Source organism: Ictidomys tridecemlineatus, chromosome 4, assembly GCF_052094955.1.
Source record: "Ictidomys tridecemlineatus isolate mIctTri1 chromosome 4, mIctTri1.hap1, whole genome shotgun sequence".
In the NCBI taxonomy this organism is placed as follows: Eukaryota; Metazoa; Chordata; class Mammalia; order Rodentia; family Sciuridae; genus Ictidomys; species Ictidomys tridecemlineatus.
Genome location: NC_135480.1, coordinates 183732020 through 183745803, shown reverse-complemented (window position 1 = coordinate 183745803; position 13784 = coordinate 183732020). Strand labels below are relative to the sequence as shown.

General features: G+C 35.4%; 1 protein-coding gene across 4 annotated transcripts in view; it reads right to left on the bottom strand.

The window, feature by feature from the left end:
- Slc44a1 (solute carrier family 44 member 1) overlaps positions 1-13784 on the bottom strand; it is a 184141-nt gene that overhangs the window by 89276 nt on the left and 81081 nt on the right. For all 4 annotated transcript variants that reach the window (XM_078047905.1, XM_040286123.2, XM_013360504.4 and 1 more), the window contains exon 4: positions 10000-10136. In XM_078047905.1, the coding sequence (XP_077904031.1) occupies positions 10000-10136 (137 nt within the window). The remainder of the gene's footprint in view (positions 1-9999; positions 10137-13784) is intronic.

Below are 13784 nucleotides of genomic sequence, written 5' to 3'. Positions count from 1 at the left end.
TTTAGCTTTTGATAAGATTTCATAGGAGACTAGGTTTAAATTTTTTTTAAACTGTTCTTTTTCATTTTAATGACAATTTTTTTTTAAGTTAAGCACATGAACTGGGATGTGGCTCAATAGCATAGCATATGCCTAACATATATGAGGACCTTGTTTCTATCTCTATCACCATGAGACAGAGGAAGGAAAGAAGGAAGAAAGCAAGGAAAAAGAAGGGAAGGGGAGGAAGAGGAAAGGAAAAGAAAAACATTAAGGATGAAAATTGTTTTTAAATATTTAAGTCTTCCAAAAATATTCTCTCAGGTTTGAAGATAATACCACTAGATTTTATTTATAGCAATTTTAGAAAAACATGACAGCAATGGCAAGCAAACACTTTAGATTAATCCTAAAATAGCTGTGAGTTCTATTTTAGAACTGCTTATGAAAAAATAGCAACCATGCCAATAACTGCAGAGCCCTGAATGTGACTGTCAACTTCTTGATATGAATTGTCAACTTATTTCTTTCAGAGTCCAAGATGGAATCAATTTGCACAGTATAAAAGGCACTAACTAAAGCACTCTGTTGTCAGTGCTGCTAAACATACTGCTTCATCTAAATTCATTGAACACAATTTCCATCCCCACCCTTTTTCATTTAGAAAAGAGGTCAGCAGGTGCCACAGAGTTCAATTTTATAAATACTTTCCCAGGATAATACTCAATAAAAGGATAATAGCCTTATCTCTGATGGTCTTCTGGGACACAGGCCAGTACTAAGCAGATCCTGTACTAAATAGGTTTAAGGAAAAAGATCTTTACCATGTGTTGGTAGTAACAACCAGAAAAGTCATTTTGCTGTTTTCCAGCTCAAACAGTTGATGAACAGAGGAGGAAGAACATTAAAATGGTAATGACAAATATTTTAAATTGTTTTTCTTTTCATGTTTATCAGCTAATGCATATTCAGTGAACATTTTAAAGGTAGTATCATTTACTTTTTTACAGTGAAAGTATAAACAACACTTAGCACGAGAGGTTTGGACATAAAAAGTAAGACGTGAAGTTTTCCTTCAGATGCAAAAGTTAAGTAAAAATCATACTTGAGTAATGAAAAATAAAAAAAAAAACTAAAAAACAAAGGCTTATCTAGGCAATCCAGGTAATTTAGCCAATGTTATTCAAAAGCTATCAAAATGAGAGATCTTAGGAACCCAACTTGGGTACACAAATATTTATCATGGCAAATGGCTACTAGGATCTTCAGAATGTTTAAATACTATAATTTTCAAATGGCTTATAACATTAATTATTTATTTTCCAGCTCAATATCAATTATATCAACTCTCCTAAAAGGTACATTTTTATCACTACACTCCAAAACTTACAGATGCAGAGAAAAAAAATAAGTAATACATTCATGGCCTTACAAGCAATCACTGGCATATTTAGAAACAGAATTCTTTACTCTTAGGTCACTATGCTTCTTTTGTGTCATTCCTAATAATCAAAATCAAACAAATATTAAGTTCTTAGGAAAACAAACCACAAAAACATGTTCCACAGATACTTCAAAAATAATATGTTTGCAAAAAAATTACTTCACTCACTCACTCTCCTCCTGTATATTTTCTATCCTGGTTAATGGTTTGAAGTCCCCAAGGTAAAATTTGCAAGGCACATGTCCTCTTCTTTACCTATCACCTTCCCATACCATTCAAGGTGCTTGATCAGACCTTCCTATAGAATCTCAGATCTTCTTGATCAGGGAAGGTCAGTTTAAATCCTCTCCCAAAAGGGATTCTCATCTCCCTTTTTATGCATATGACCTTCAGAATGGTCTTCAAAAACTGCAGATCCCTTCTGTTATAGTCCTATCCTCAGGATAAAGTCCACACTTCTTGGATTCAAGGCCTCCTAAAGCAGGATTCTAGCTAAAACTCCAGGCTCACCTCAATACAATGAACTGCATATAATCAATTCTTTCTGTTTATCAGGCTTCCTGACCTTTTAACATGCTATTCCTTCAGCTTGCTCTGTCCTTCTAGAAACAGCATCTGAGTGAGTGCTAAAAGTTTGAGCAGAGCTCCTACACAGTACTCACTCACACTTCACCTTCTCTGTCAAGCTTTCTCTGACCCACCCAACAAAGCTATTTGCCACTTAGCGCTATTAAAAAACATAGCATATTATTTTGTACTTTGTTTTTGTTTACCTATCATCTCCATTTTTAGAGTACACTCTTTGAGAACTGGGACCTGGTGCTTTTGAAATATCTGCGATCCGATCTACTGGTACATAAGTAACACTCCAATGCCTTTTATTTAATAAAAACAGACATACTGATCCAATGCTTGATTATAGGGGGCTGTCCCGTGCATTAATTCACTCAGCAAATATGTATGCCTAGTATGTGTGTGTCACTAGTGTTTGACAGATCTCTATCCTCTAGATAACCCTTGCCCAGTTCTGACAACCAAAAATCTCTCTAAACGTTGCCAAATGTTTTTGGGCAGGCAGAGGCACTCTTAGTTGTGAACCAATGGTTTAAACACCAAATTACTTGATATAAAAATATATAAAGAAGAGCTAATGTACTGGGGGCTATTTTTTGGGCCATAAAATTATGTTTAATTTGCTATCACAAATGCATAATACATTAAAATTAGGCAAAAGATATAGCCCTTGAAATATGATGGAGAAAATTTTCAATGAGTAGAAAAACATCTCAATGCAGATCAGTTTTCATTATGAAAAACAAATTCTATTGCTTTGTGATGTCCAATGAATTTAATCTTTCATCCTCTAATTAGAAAACTATATATTTACATGCTGGAAGAACAGGAGACAATTTTCCTAATTTCAATTTCTAGTAACCCCCAAAATCTAGACATATTTGTAATTTCCAAAAAGTACCATCTACTAGCTAGCTGAGGTATGACATTACCTGTTAACCACTAGTGGCACATCCTGGGTACACAATAAATATTTGCTAAATGAATTAATTTTTAATATCTATGTGCAAGACTTCTACTAGGTATTGTGGAGGACAAGGAAAGTCTAACTTTACTATACCTCAAGCTCCTTAAATGTGGGACTGTACCTTGCATCTTTGGCATCTTTAAAAGATACTAATTGTTGGAGGAAGGAATTAGTTTAAATTATATTATCAAATGTAAGCGTCTCCCTGCTACCCTGCTTTCTTTGACCTGGAGGAAATTAAATTAATTGCTATAATTATTCATTTATAAATGTTTTCAAGTCCAAACTTTTGATTGACTGTGCCAAAAAGAATCCATGCTAACTCTGTGGTTTAAGTTATATTGTTACTAACTGGTAAGAAAAAGGGCAATATACTGATCTTCTACTGATATTAACTTTAAGCCTAATGACTGGATAATGATATCCGAAAGTCTTACTAGTTCTCACAAAAAGCAATTTTTATCTGAATGATCATATAATTTGTCAAAGTTTTAAATGGCCAAAGCAATGATCATTAATGATCAAACTGCACAGTCATACTCAAAATGTGAACATGGGCCAGATGCTGTGGTGCATGCCTGTAATCTCAGTGGCTCGGGAGGCTGAGGCAGGAGGATCACAAATTCAAAGCCAGCCTGTGACTTAGTGAGGCCCTAAGCAACTCAGTAAGACCCTGTCTCTAAATAAAATATTAAAAAGGGATGGGGATGTGCTCAGTAGTTAAGTGTTCCTGGGTTTGATGCCAACAAATCAAAAAGTGAACATGTCCAAATGGCAGTTCATAAACCTCTCAGAATTCTACAAAATACAGTACATTAAAGAAGTTCTCTCAAATGGTACTGCGTTTTCACTCATATAAATGGGATGCAAACAAAAGAAAAATAAGAATAATGGAAAAGATAATAAGAATACCATGATTAGTATCTGCAACAACTGAGAATATGCAGTCATCCTCTAATTCATAGGTTATATGCATTTATTTCTAAATCACTGGTTAGTATTTAGATAGCAAATGGAAAAGAACAAAACAACACGCAAAGCATCTGGCATAGTGCATGGTATATAGTAGGCACCAATAAATGACAAGTTGAAACAAAACTCTGGGCTTAAATTATCTAAAATTCAGATGCAGAATTTAGAATAATGGGGATGATAGTGGACTACTAAACAGAGGTGGTGGGCCTAACCAGAATTAGAGAGGAGAGAAAGAAAGAATTGCCAGAACTTGCACCATCTCCCCTTCCTTCACCACCTGACAAAGCATGGTTGGGTTGAAGCCAAAATTACATATAAAGCCAAAGTCAGCTTCAGAAGGAGGAGGATTCATTCCCCCCCCTACAATGTATGTATTATTTGAGTTTTCAAAATTAATGATTAAATAAAGGAGAAAAGAAAACTGTTCATTAGAAACTGGAGGGAAAGAAAGTGAGAGTGAGATGACATTCATGCTCTCCTGAAAATAAGAACTCAGATGGGAGCTCTTACCAGATGGTTTCAATTTTCTCTGTAGGGCATTAGGTTAGCAAAGAGGATGAACAAGAGGGCTTAAGGGAAGAAAAGGTATGAATAATCACTTGGAGAGTGTGTATAAGAGAGATAAATGAGTGAATAGGATGAATTATTTAGAGATGAATAAAAAAGAACTGATTTCAGAGCAATTCTGGTTGGATTGAAGCTAAACAATTTACCTGCTGGTGGCAACTCACATGGATACAGAATTGAGGACAAAATGTGTTGAGAGCATGAGAAATTATTAAGTGGCAACAGAGATGAATAGGGAAATCCAATCTATCATTTTTTTTTCAAAAAAAACCCAAAACCCAGTTATGGATATCTACATTGTGAGCTCCTATATGAGGACCTGGATATTCAGAGATAAATGAAGCATGATCCTGCCCCCTGAAAATTTATACATGACTGCAGGAAGATGATAAAGAACTGAAAGAAATTTGATACTGAGTCCTTATGGTACTTGACAACTCTGATTTTTTTAATGAACATTTTTTTTATTGGTTGCTCAAGACAATACAATGATCTTGACATATCATATTTGATTCAAATGGGGTATGAATTCTTATTTTTCCACGTGTACAAGTTGCAGGATCACATTGGTTATACAGCCACGTTTATACATACAGCCATACTAGTGTCTGTTGTATTCTGCTGCCCTTCCTATCCCCCCCTTTAATGAACATTTTAAAATTATTTTCTTTTCTAGTATCAAGTTTATGTTATTCATGTCATATATGAATTACGAACCATAAAACCAAAATGTATACTTGTCGACCTACCACCCAACTCAGTCTAAACTGTAACTTTATATTCATCTAAGTTCTCCTGCCCGCTTTCAAAGCTCTTTGTAGAAGGCAACATCTCCACAAAACTAATCTAATTTCCAGCTTTTTCTTCTGAACTCTATTGTAGTCAGACATACTTGACAAAGGCTTTCCCATAAACTCTATCCAAGAAACAACTCCACTTTCTTGTCTAAGAAACGAAGATTTGAGGGAACGTTTTACTTGCCTAACAAATGTATTTCTTTTAAATATTGCTATAGGACCCAACAGCTTCCCCTTATAAAATTTTCAATAATTTCTAAAGATAATAAAAGTTCATGTGAATAGATGTTGGTAAGTGCTAAAAAGTACTCTGAAATGTTGTCATGGAAACTTGAAATTCTTTGAAAAGGATTTATATTGTATTTTCATTGTGTTAAAAAAGAAATGTATTATTTTACCTTGCATTTTAAAATCAGGTTTAGAATTAGCATATAAAAAGTTACTACCTCACCCAGTATCCATTTTTGTTAAATTATGGTAAAATACATATAACATAAAATTTGCTGTCTTAACCATTTGCAATTGTACAATTTAGTACATTGTATACATTCACATTGTTGTATAACTCAACCCAATACACAGTGACTTCCTACTCTACCCCCCACCCCCTATAGCTCCTGGCAACTGCTATCCTACTTTCTGTCTCTATGAATTTGGCTATTCTAGGGCCCTCATAACTGTGGAATCCTATAGTACTTGTCCTTTTGTGAATGGCTTATTTCCCTTAGCAGAGTATCTTTAAGTTTCATCCATGTTGCAGCATTTTTAAGGCAAAATAATATTTAATTGTGTGTGTATATCACATTTTCTTTATTAATCTGTCTGTGGACATTCAGGCTGCTTCTACCTCTTGGCTGTTTTTCAATAATATTGTAATGAACATACATGTGCACATATTTCTTGAGGATCCTCTTTTTTATTCTTCTGTATATATACTCAGAAGTGGGACTACTGGATCATATTAGTCCTATTTTTAATTTTTTAAGGAACTTCTATACTGTTTACCATAGTCACTACACCATTTTCATTACCACAAACTGTGCACAAGATTTCTAATTTTGCTATAGCCTCATCAACACTTCTTTTTCTTTCATAACTCCTTAACAATATTATTTGCAAATATTTTCTCTCAACCCAAATATATGGGTTGACTTTTCACTGTTGATTTTGTCCTTTAATGCGTATAAGTTTTTAATTTTGACATCATAATTTTTCTAATTTTTCCTTTGCTTCCTGTACTTCTGGTATCATTTAGTTCCATGCAAGTAATGATGAAATCCAATATCATATAAGTTTTCCCCTATGTTGTTTCTAAGAGTTTTACAGCTGTAGCTCTTACATTTAGACTCTTTCATGGACTTTTAACTAGTTTATCTTACAGATTTGAAAATTTCCCACTTAAACCCGAATCATCCCTCAAAGATACTCCTCTGAAATTAATAATTGAGGCTTATATATTTTAGATAAAAAGGCCTCTGTATTTTCTAACTATTTCTATTAGAACCTTGGCTATAGATACCAATAAAAATTACCTGTTCCTTTTCAATCAACTTGTGCTTCAAATAATGGAAAAGATAAGTTATAAAGATCAGAGGAGGGGAGCATAGTTAATGCAAAAAGCAGAGAAAGAAATCTCTCAGTGATAAAGGTAATATTGCAACTAAATTTTACCAGGTCCAATTTTAAGTCACCAATCCAAAGAAACAGCAGAGGTTCTTTGAAAAATTAATTCAGAAGTTCCAACTTGGATTTTTTCCTAAAATAAGATAGGTAGGCCTCCACACCAGAAGCTCCCTCTCCATTTGAACTATACAGCTTTTCTACTTGCCTTTTGAAGTTACCATCCTCTACTATGTGCTTCTTGATGCTGTCATTATTTTTTTATACTGAACTTACTGGTTTATTCTATACACAGCAACTCCAAAGCCTAAGGGTGCTTTTGTAGCTGGGCACTGATTTAAGAAGTCTGTTTTCTGAAAGAGTGTTTATTGATTAAAACTTCTTGAACACTTACTTTATGCAAAACACTGTGGGAAACGCAAAGCTGCAAAACACACCAGGAGCATCTTCTTAAACTAGACCTAAATAGACCACACTCGGTATCAGTTTCATTTGGGAGGACACTGGCCTGCGGGCAACACAGGCCAACAGGAAGGCATGGGTCATCTCTCCTAAAGGAACCATCAAGCAAGGCCATATAACTGAGCTAGAGGTATCTTGCCTGGCCTTTCAGATGACAGCTAAGTTTCAAGATACCAAGGCTTACATCCAGTAGGTTTGAGAGGGCATGTTCAAAGTGGACAAGTTTATGATTGTATCAGAGATTTTATTGCCAGTATAAGACATATAGAGACTTTTGTTTTTCACCACTGATAATTTCTGAGCAATGAGTTGGTGTTAATTAAAACTCTAGCATCATTCGCATGAGAGCAGTATGTGAAGGAGTTAGAACTAGACAAAAATTGGAGGCAGAAAGACTATTACATTACAGTAGAAGAATAATAATGGCAACACCAGCAGCCAAGACCATTTTTTAGCAACTTGCTATATTCCATACATTGTTATAAGTATTCTTTCTCCATGTATTGACTTACTATAAAAATCCTAATGAGGCACATTAGGTATATACATTATCCCTGCATCACAGATGGGGAAACTGATATATAGAAAGGTAAAGCAACTTGCCCAGAGTCTCACAACTACTAAGCAGAAGGAGCAACAGTTGAACCCAAACAATCTGACTTCAGAGGCCATACTCTTAATATACCACCTCTCAGGGCTGGGGTGGTGGTTCAGCAGTAGAGTGCTCGCTTAGCATGTGCGAGGCCCTGGGTCCGATCCTCAGCACCACATAAAAATAAATAAATAAAAAAGGTATTGTGTCCAACTACAATTAAAAATAAATATTAAAAAAATACCACCTATCAGGTATATTGATCTACTCATAATGTGTAAGAGTTTGGAAAAACCCTTCAGGAATAACTCAGACTTCCCTAAGAAACCTGATAATGATAAAGCTGGTAGGTTTGGAAAAAAGGCTTAGCAAGGCAAATGTGGGGATATCATGTGGGGATTGAAAATGAGATCTTAAACAGTATTTGGCACCTCTTCACTCACTGCCTATCACATGCCCAGTATTATTCATGCACCATCTCATTTAATCTTCATAACCTATGAGGTATTATTTTTTTAAATACTTCTTTATTTTAGTTGGAGATGGGCACAATACTTTTTATTTTATTTATTTATGTGTGCTGAGGCTTGAACCCAATGCCTCATGAATGCAAGACAAGGCTCTACCATTGAGCCACAACCCCCCACCGAGGTTTTATTTTTAATTCACCTTTTTTTCAGATTAGGAAATCTAGATTCAGAGAAGCTACCATTCATTACAGAGCCAATTAGTGACTGAATCAGAATTGGAATCCAGATTCAAATCAACAGCATGCCCTTTCTACCATCTTATGCCTAGGGCATGAAGTGGTAGCCCAGGAATGCTACAGTCCTGCAGCCCCAGAAGGCCAGCAATCCTATCCCACCCCATTTAAGAGATGCAGGAGTCTTGCTGATGTGTGCATAGCTATAGCCCCAGGCTGTATCTCCACCCAACTAGAGTTACACTGGGTGAATACAAATCAAGTCAGCTGCTTTCCAAGGAACCAAAAACAGCCTTGGATTTGGGAAGGCCTGAGGAGTACTAAATACAAAACACAATCATGAAACTCAAGGAAGTTCAAAAACCTGGGCTTGAGGGGCCATCAGCAAGTAGCCCTCCAAAGTGGTTTAAACAAAAATTCTCTGAAGATAACTGAAACAAGCTATTTGGAGCTGAGGAGAACACATTTGAAGATAAGAATCTCCAGGGAACAGAGCTAGATTACATAAAACTGGCTCTTCTGGTTTTCTCAGCTAATTCCCATACATTTAACCTCAAAGTTCCTCAAACCTATTCTTACAGAAACAGTCATGACATAATGTTAAATTTAAAAAGCAAAACATAAAGTTATATGTACACTAACACATTGAAAAAAGAACTGATGGAAGACTTTTGATTTTTACTTTATACTTTTGTCTGAAATTTTCCTTTTCCTATTACCCTGTTAATCATAGGCTAAAACACACACGCACAGGCCCAAACTGAAATACTTTTAATCAACACTTGTCAAGAAAGGAAAATATCCAAATTTTACAGAGTAGTCTAATAATTTCCAAATACTCATCAGGCTATATATCAAAATCACCTGAAGCATTTAGAAAAAACACAAATTTCCAGAACCCAAAGACCTACTCAGAAGTTCCCCAGCAGGGGCCTAGGAATCTAATAAGTTTTGTTTTGTTTTTGAGTAAATGTGCGAAATAATCTATGGTGTGGTCAGTTTTTGCTTTTTTACTTTTTGAGATGGAATCTTATTATGTTGCTCAAACAACCTGGAACCTCCTGCCTCAGCATCCTGATAGCTGGGACTACAGGTACACACCACGGAGTATGGTGAATATCTAGAGTTTTAATAAGCTTCCTAGGTTGACTCCAATATTTTTTAATGAGGAAATCCAAAATTACTTCAATTCTTTTTCTTTTTAAGGTTCTTTGATCACTTATTTAATGTCAGGACAAATTCATATGGGAATGTAAAGACATAATATTTAACAGTGAGATAAAGGATTGGAGTGTAGATGTAGATGGCCTAAAATCTCACCATTCGTCTCTGCAAACTTCTGGACATCACTCAAGGTTTTCAATTCTTGTCTTGGACATGCTGCTACACACAGTGCTACAGACTTAATCTTCCGGTTTATCAAGTCCAGATTGCATGGATCCAAAAAGAACACATACCTAAAGTATGGAGAAAAAAACTGAGATATTACTTCACAAAACACATTCTATTTCACTGTGTATTTGATTAAGCCTAAAAGCAAAGAACATACTCTTTCACAATAAACATTTCACTAATCTAATCATCAGTAATTTTTAGAAAATAACCACTTACACATATAAAGTGGGAATGGGGTAACTGAAGGACAAAGTTTTCAGAATGTATTTTTCTAACAGTAACATTTTTGTGATGTGTGCATATAGGTTTTATCATGAGAAATTATCTATTTAGTGGTCTCATTTTGTCAAACTTGTACTAAAAAATTTACTAGAATATCCCAATACAGCAAAATGACATGAATTATAGTTTTTATGCAAGCTATAAATGCTCCTTAATTAATTCAGTTAATTTTAATTATCAAAATGAATATATATAGGGGCTGGGGTTGTGGCTCAGTGGTAGAGTGCTTGCCTAGCATGTGTGAGGCACTGGGTTCTATCCTTGGCACCACATAAAAATAAAAAAAAAAAAACAAGTAAAATAAAGGTATTGTGTCCATCTACACCTAAAAAATATTTAAAATAATAAATATATAAGTATGAATATGTGTATATAAATTAATATGTACTGAAATGATTATATAAAGTTGAATGGAAACAAGAAAGATACACTAACATCTCAGTCATCTCTAGGTGTTAGAATAAAGTGATTTTGATTTCCTTTCTTTCACTTTTCAGAATTCTCATTTTCTACAAAGAATGCAAATTACTTTTGAATTGAGATAATGGCAATAAATACTATTTATTTAAAAGGTCCATTACAGATAGACAAAATAATCCCTCAATCCTAAATAATTCTCCCTGGATCTTGGACATTTGTATTTTTTAAAAAGGGAAGATTAATTAAAAGTCACAGGACAACAGATAATTTTAATGTGATAAAGCAGAAGACATGACAAAGATTACAGATGTTATCTCTTGCCCAAATTGAAAGTGAGGCCAGAACACTCTCAGCTGAGAGAAGCAAAGGGTGACACCAAGGATGGAGGGAGGGAGTGTCAGAAGGAAGGCTTCAGTAAAGAACCTCCATCCCCGGGCTCAATTCTACTGAGTCCTTGGAAAGTTTTATAAAATTGCGTCATCTGTCATAGTCTTTACCACAATGTAACTCAAATCTGCAACTGGAAATGTAACCGAATGTATGAATTAGGCAATCACTTCTCAGCTTTCTGGCCATGATTAAGTGAAGAATAAGGTGAAAAAACTGAGAAGCAAAAAGAATAAAGCCAATGTCTGTGCTAGGATAGAGGCCATAAAAGAACACCAGGGGGAAAAAAAAACAGTTAAGTAGAAAAAGTAGCGGGCCACCAGAGAAGCCTTTGCACACTGCACACTTCAGTGCAGCCAGGGGATCCGGAACCCAGCAAGAAGGGCCGGTAGAAACTATAGTATAAAGCACTAAACCAAACAACCAAAACAAAAACAAAAACAGTCACCCTCTTAGCGACTCCAAAACCATTAATGTATTAATGTTCTACATAGATAAAAAGAATGCAGAGACCAACTTTTCTCCAATGCATATTCTTGGCACCTTTGTCTAATATAAGATAAGTGTAGTTTTGTGGGTTAGTCTGTGTCCTCAATTCTGTACCATTGGTCTACCAGTCTGTTTTGGTGCCAATATCATGCTGTTTTTGTTACTATTGCTTTGCAGTATAGTTTAAAGTCTGGTACAGTGATGTCACCTGCTTCACTCTACCTGCTAAGGATTGCTTTAGCTATTCTGGGTTTCTTATTTTTCCAGATGAATTTCATGATTGTTTTTTCTATTTCTATAAGGAATGTCATTGGAATTTGGATTGGAATTGCATTAAATCTGTATAGTGCTTTGGTAGTATGGTCATTTTGATAATATTAATTCTGCCTATCCAAGAGCAAGGAAGATCTTTCCATCTTCTACGGTTTTCTTTGATTTCTTTCTTTAGGGTTCTGTAATTTTCATTATACAGATGTTTCACCTCTTTCGTTAAGTTGATTCCCAGTGGTACAGAATAGAGGACACAGAGGCTAATCCACAAAACTACAATTATCTTATATTAGACAAAGATGCCAAGAACATGCATTGGAGAAAAAATAGCCTCTTCAACAAATGGTGCTGGGAAAACTGGAAATCCATATGCAACAAAATGAGATTAAACCCCTATCTCTCACCATGCACAAAACTCAACTCAAAATAAAACCAGAGACCCTGCATCTAATAGAAGAAAAAGTAGGCCCTAATCTCCATCATGTGGAATTAGACCCCAATTTCCTTAATAAGACTCCTGTGACACAAGAATTAAAATCAAGAATCAATAAATGGATGAACTCAAACTAAAAAGCTTCTTCTTAGCAAAAGAAACAATCTGTGAGGTGAATAGAAAGCCTACATCTTGGGAGCAAATATTACCCCTCACACATCAGATACAGCACTAATCACTAGGGTATATAAAAAACTCAAAAAGCTAAGCACCAAAAAAAACCCAAATAACCTAATCAATAAATGGGCCAAGGACCTGAAGAGATACTTCTCAGAAGATGATGTACAATCAATCAATCAACAAATACATGAAAAAATGTTCATCATCACTAGCAATTAGAGAAATGCAAATCAAAACCACTCTAAGATTTCATCTCACTCCAGTCAGAATGGTGAGGATGTGGGGATGTCCTACACTGCTGGTGGGACTGCAAATTGGTGCAGCCAATATGGAAAGCAGTATGGAGATTTCTTAGAAAATTGGGAATGGAACCACCATTTGACCCAACTATCCCTCTCCTCAGTCTATACTCAAAGGACTGAAAAACAGCATACTATAGGGACACAGCCACATCAATGTTTATAGCAGCACGATTCACAATAGCTAAACTGTGGAACCAACCTAGATGCCCTTCAATAGATGAATGGATTAAAAAATGTGGCATATATACACAATGCAATATTACTTAGCAATAAAATCATGGCATTTGCGGATAAATGGATGAAGTTAGAAAAGATAATGCTAAGTGAAGTTAGCCAATCCCCAAAAACCAAATGCCGAATATTTTCTTTGATATAAGGAGGCTGAATCATAGGAGGGTAGAAAGGGAAAGCATGGGAGGAATAGACGAACTCTAGATAGGGCAGAGGGATTGAGGGATTGGAGGGGAATGGAGGGGGCATGGGGTTATTAATAATGGTGGAATGTGATGATCATTATTATGCAAAGTACATGTATAAAGAAATGAATTGGTGTAAATATACTGTGTATACAACCAGAGATATGAAAAATTGTGCTCTATATGTGTAATAAGAATTGTAATGCATTCTGCTGTCATATATAAATTGAAAAAAAAATACATAAATCCTAACAACTCTAAAAAAAAAAATGCAAAAAAGCCAGAAAAGGAATGTGGTTTAGAAGTGGGATTCATGGACAGTTTCCATGCTAATGACAGGAGGCAGTAAGGACATAGAGAGAAATGTTTCTGGCAACCTTAGGGTAGAAAAAAGCATTCTCTTACTAATTCTCCTTCCAACTATCCTTTGCACCCAATTGAGCATGTCCGTGCCTGGGTGTGGGTACTATGAACTGCACAAAACCAGATTTTGGACAGGAAATACCCAGGTCCTTGTGTAGGGAGTCCTAA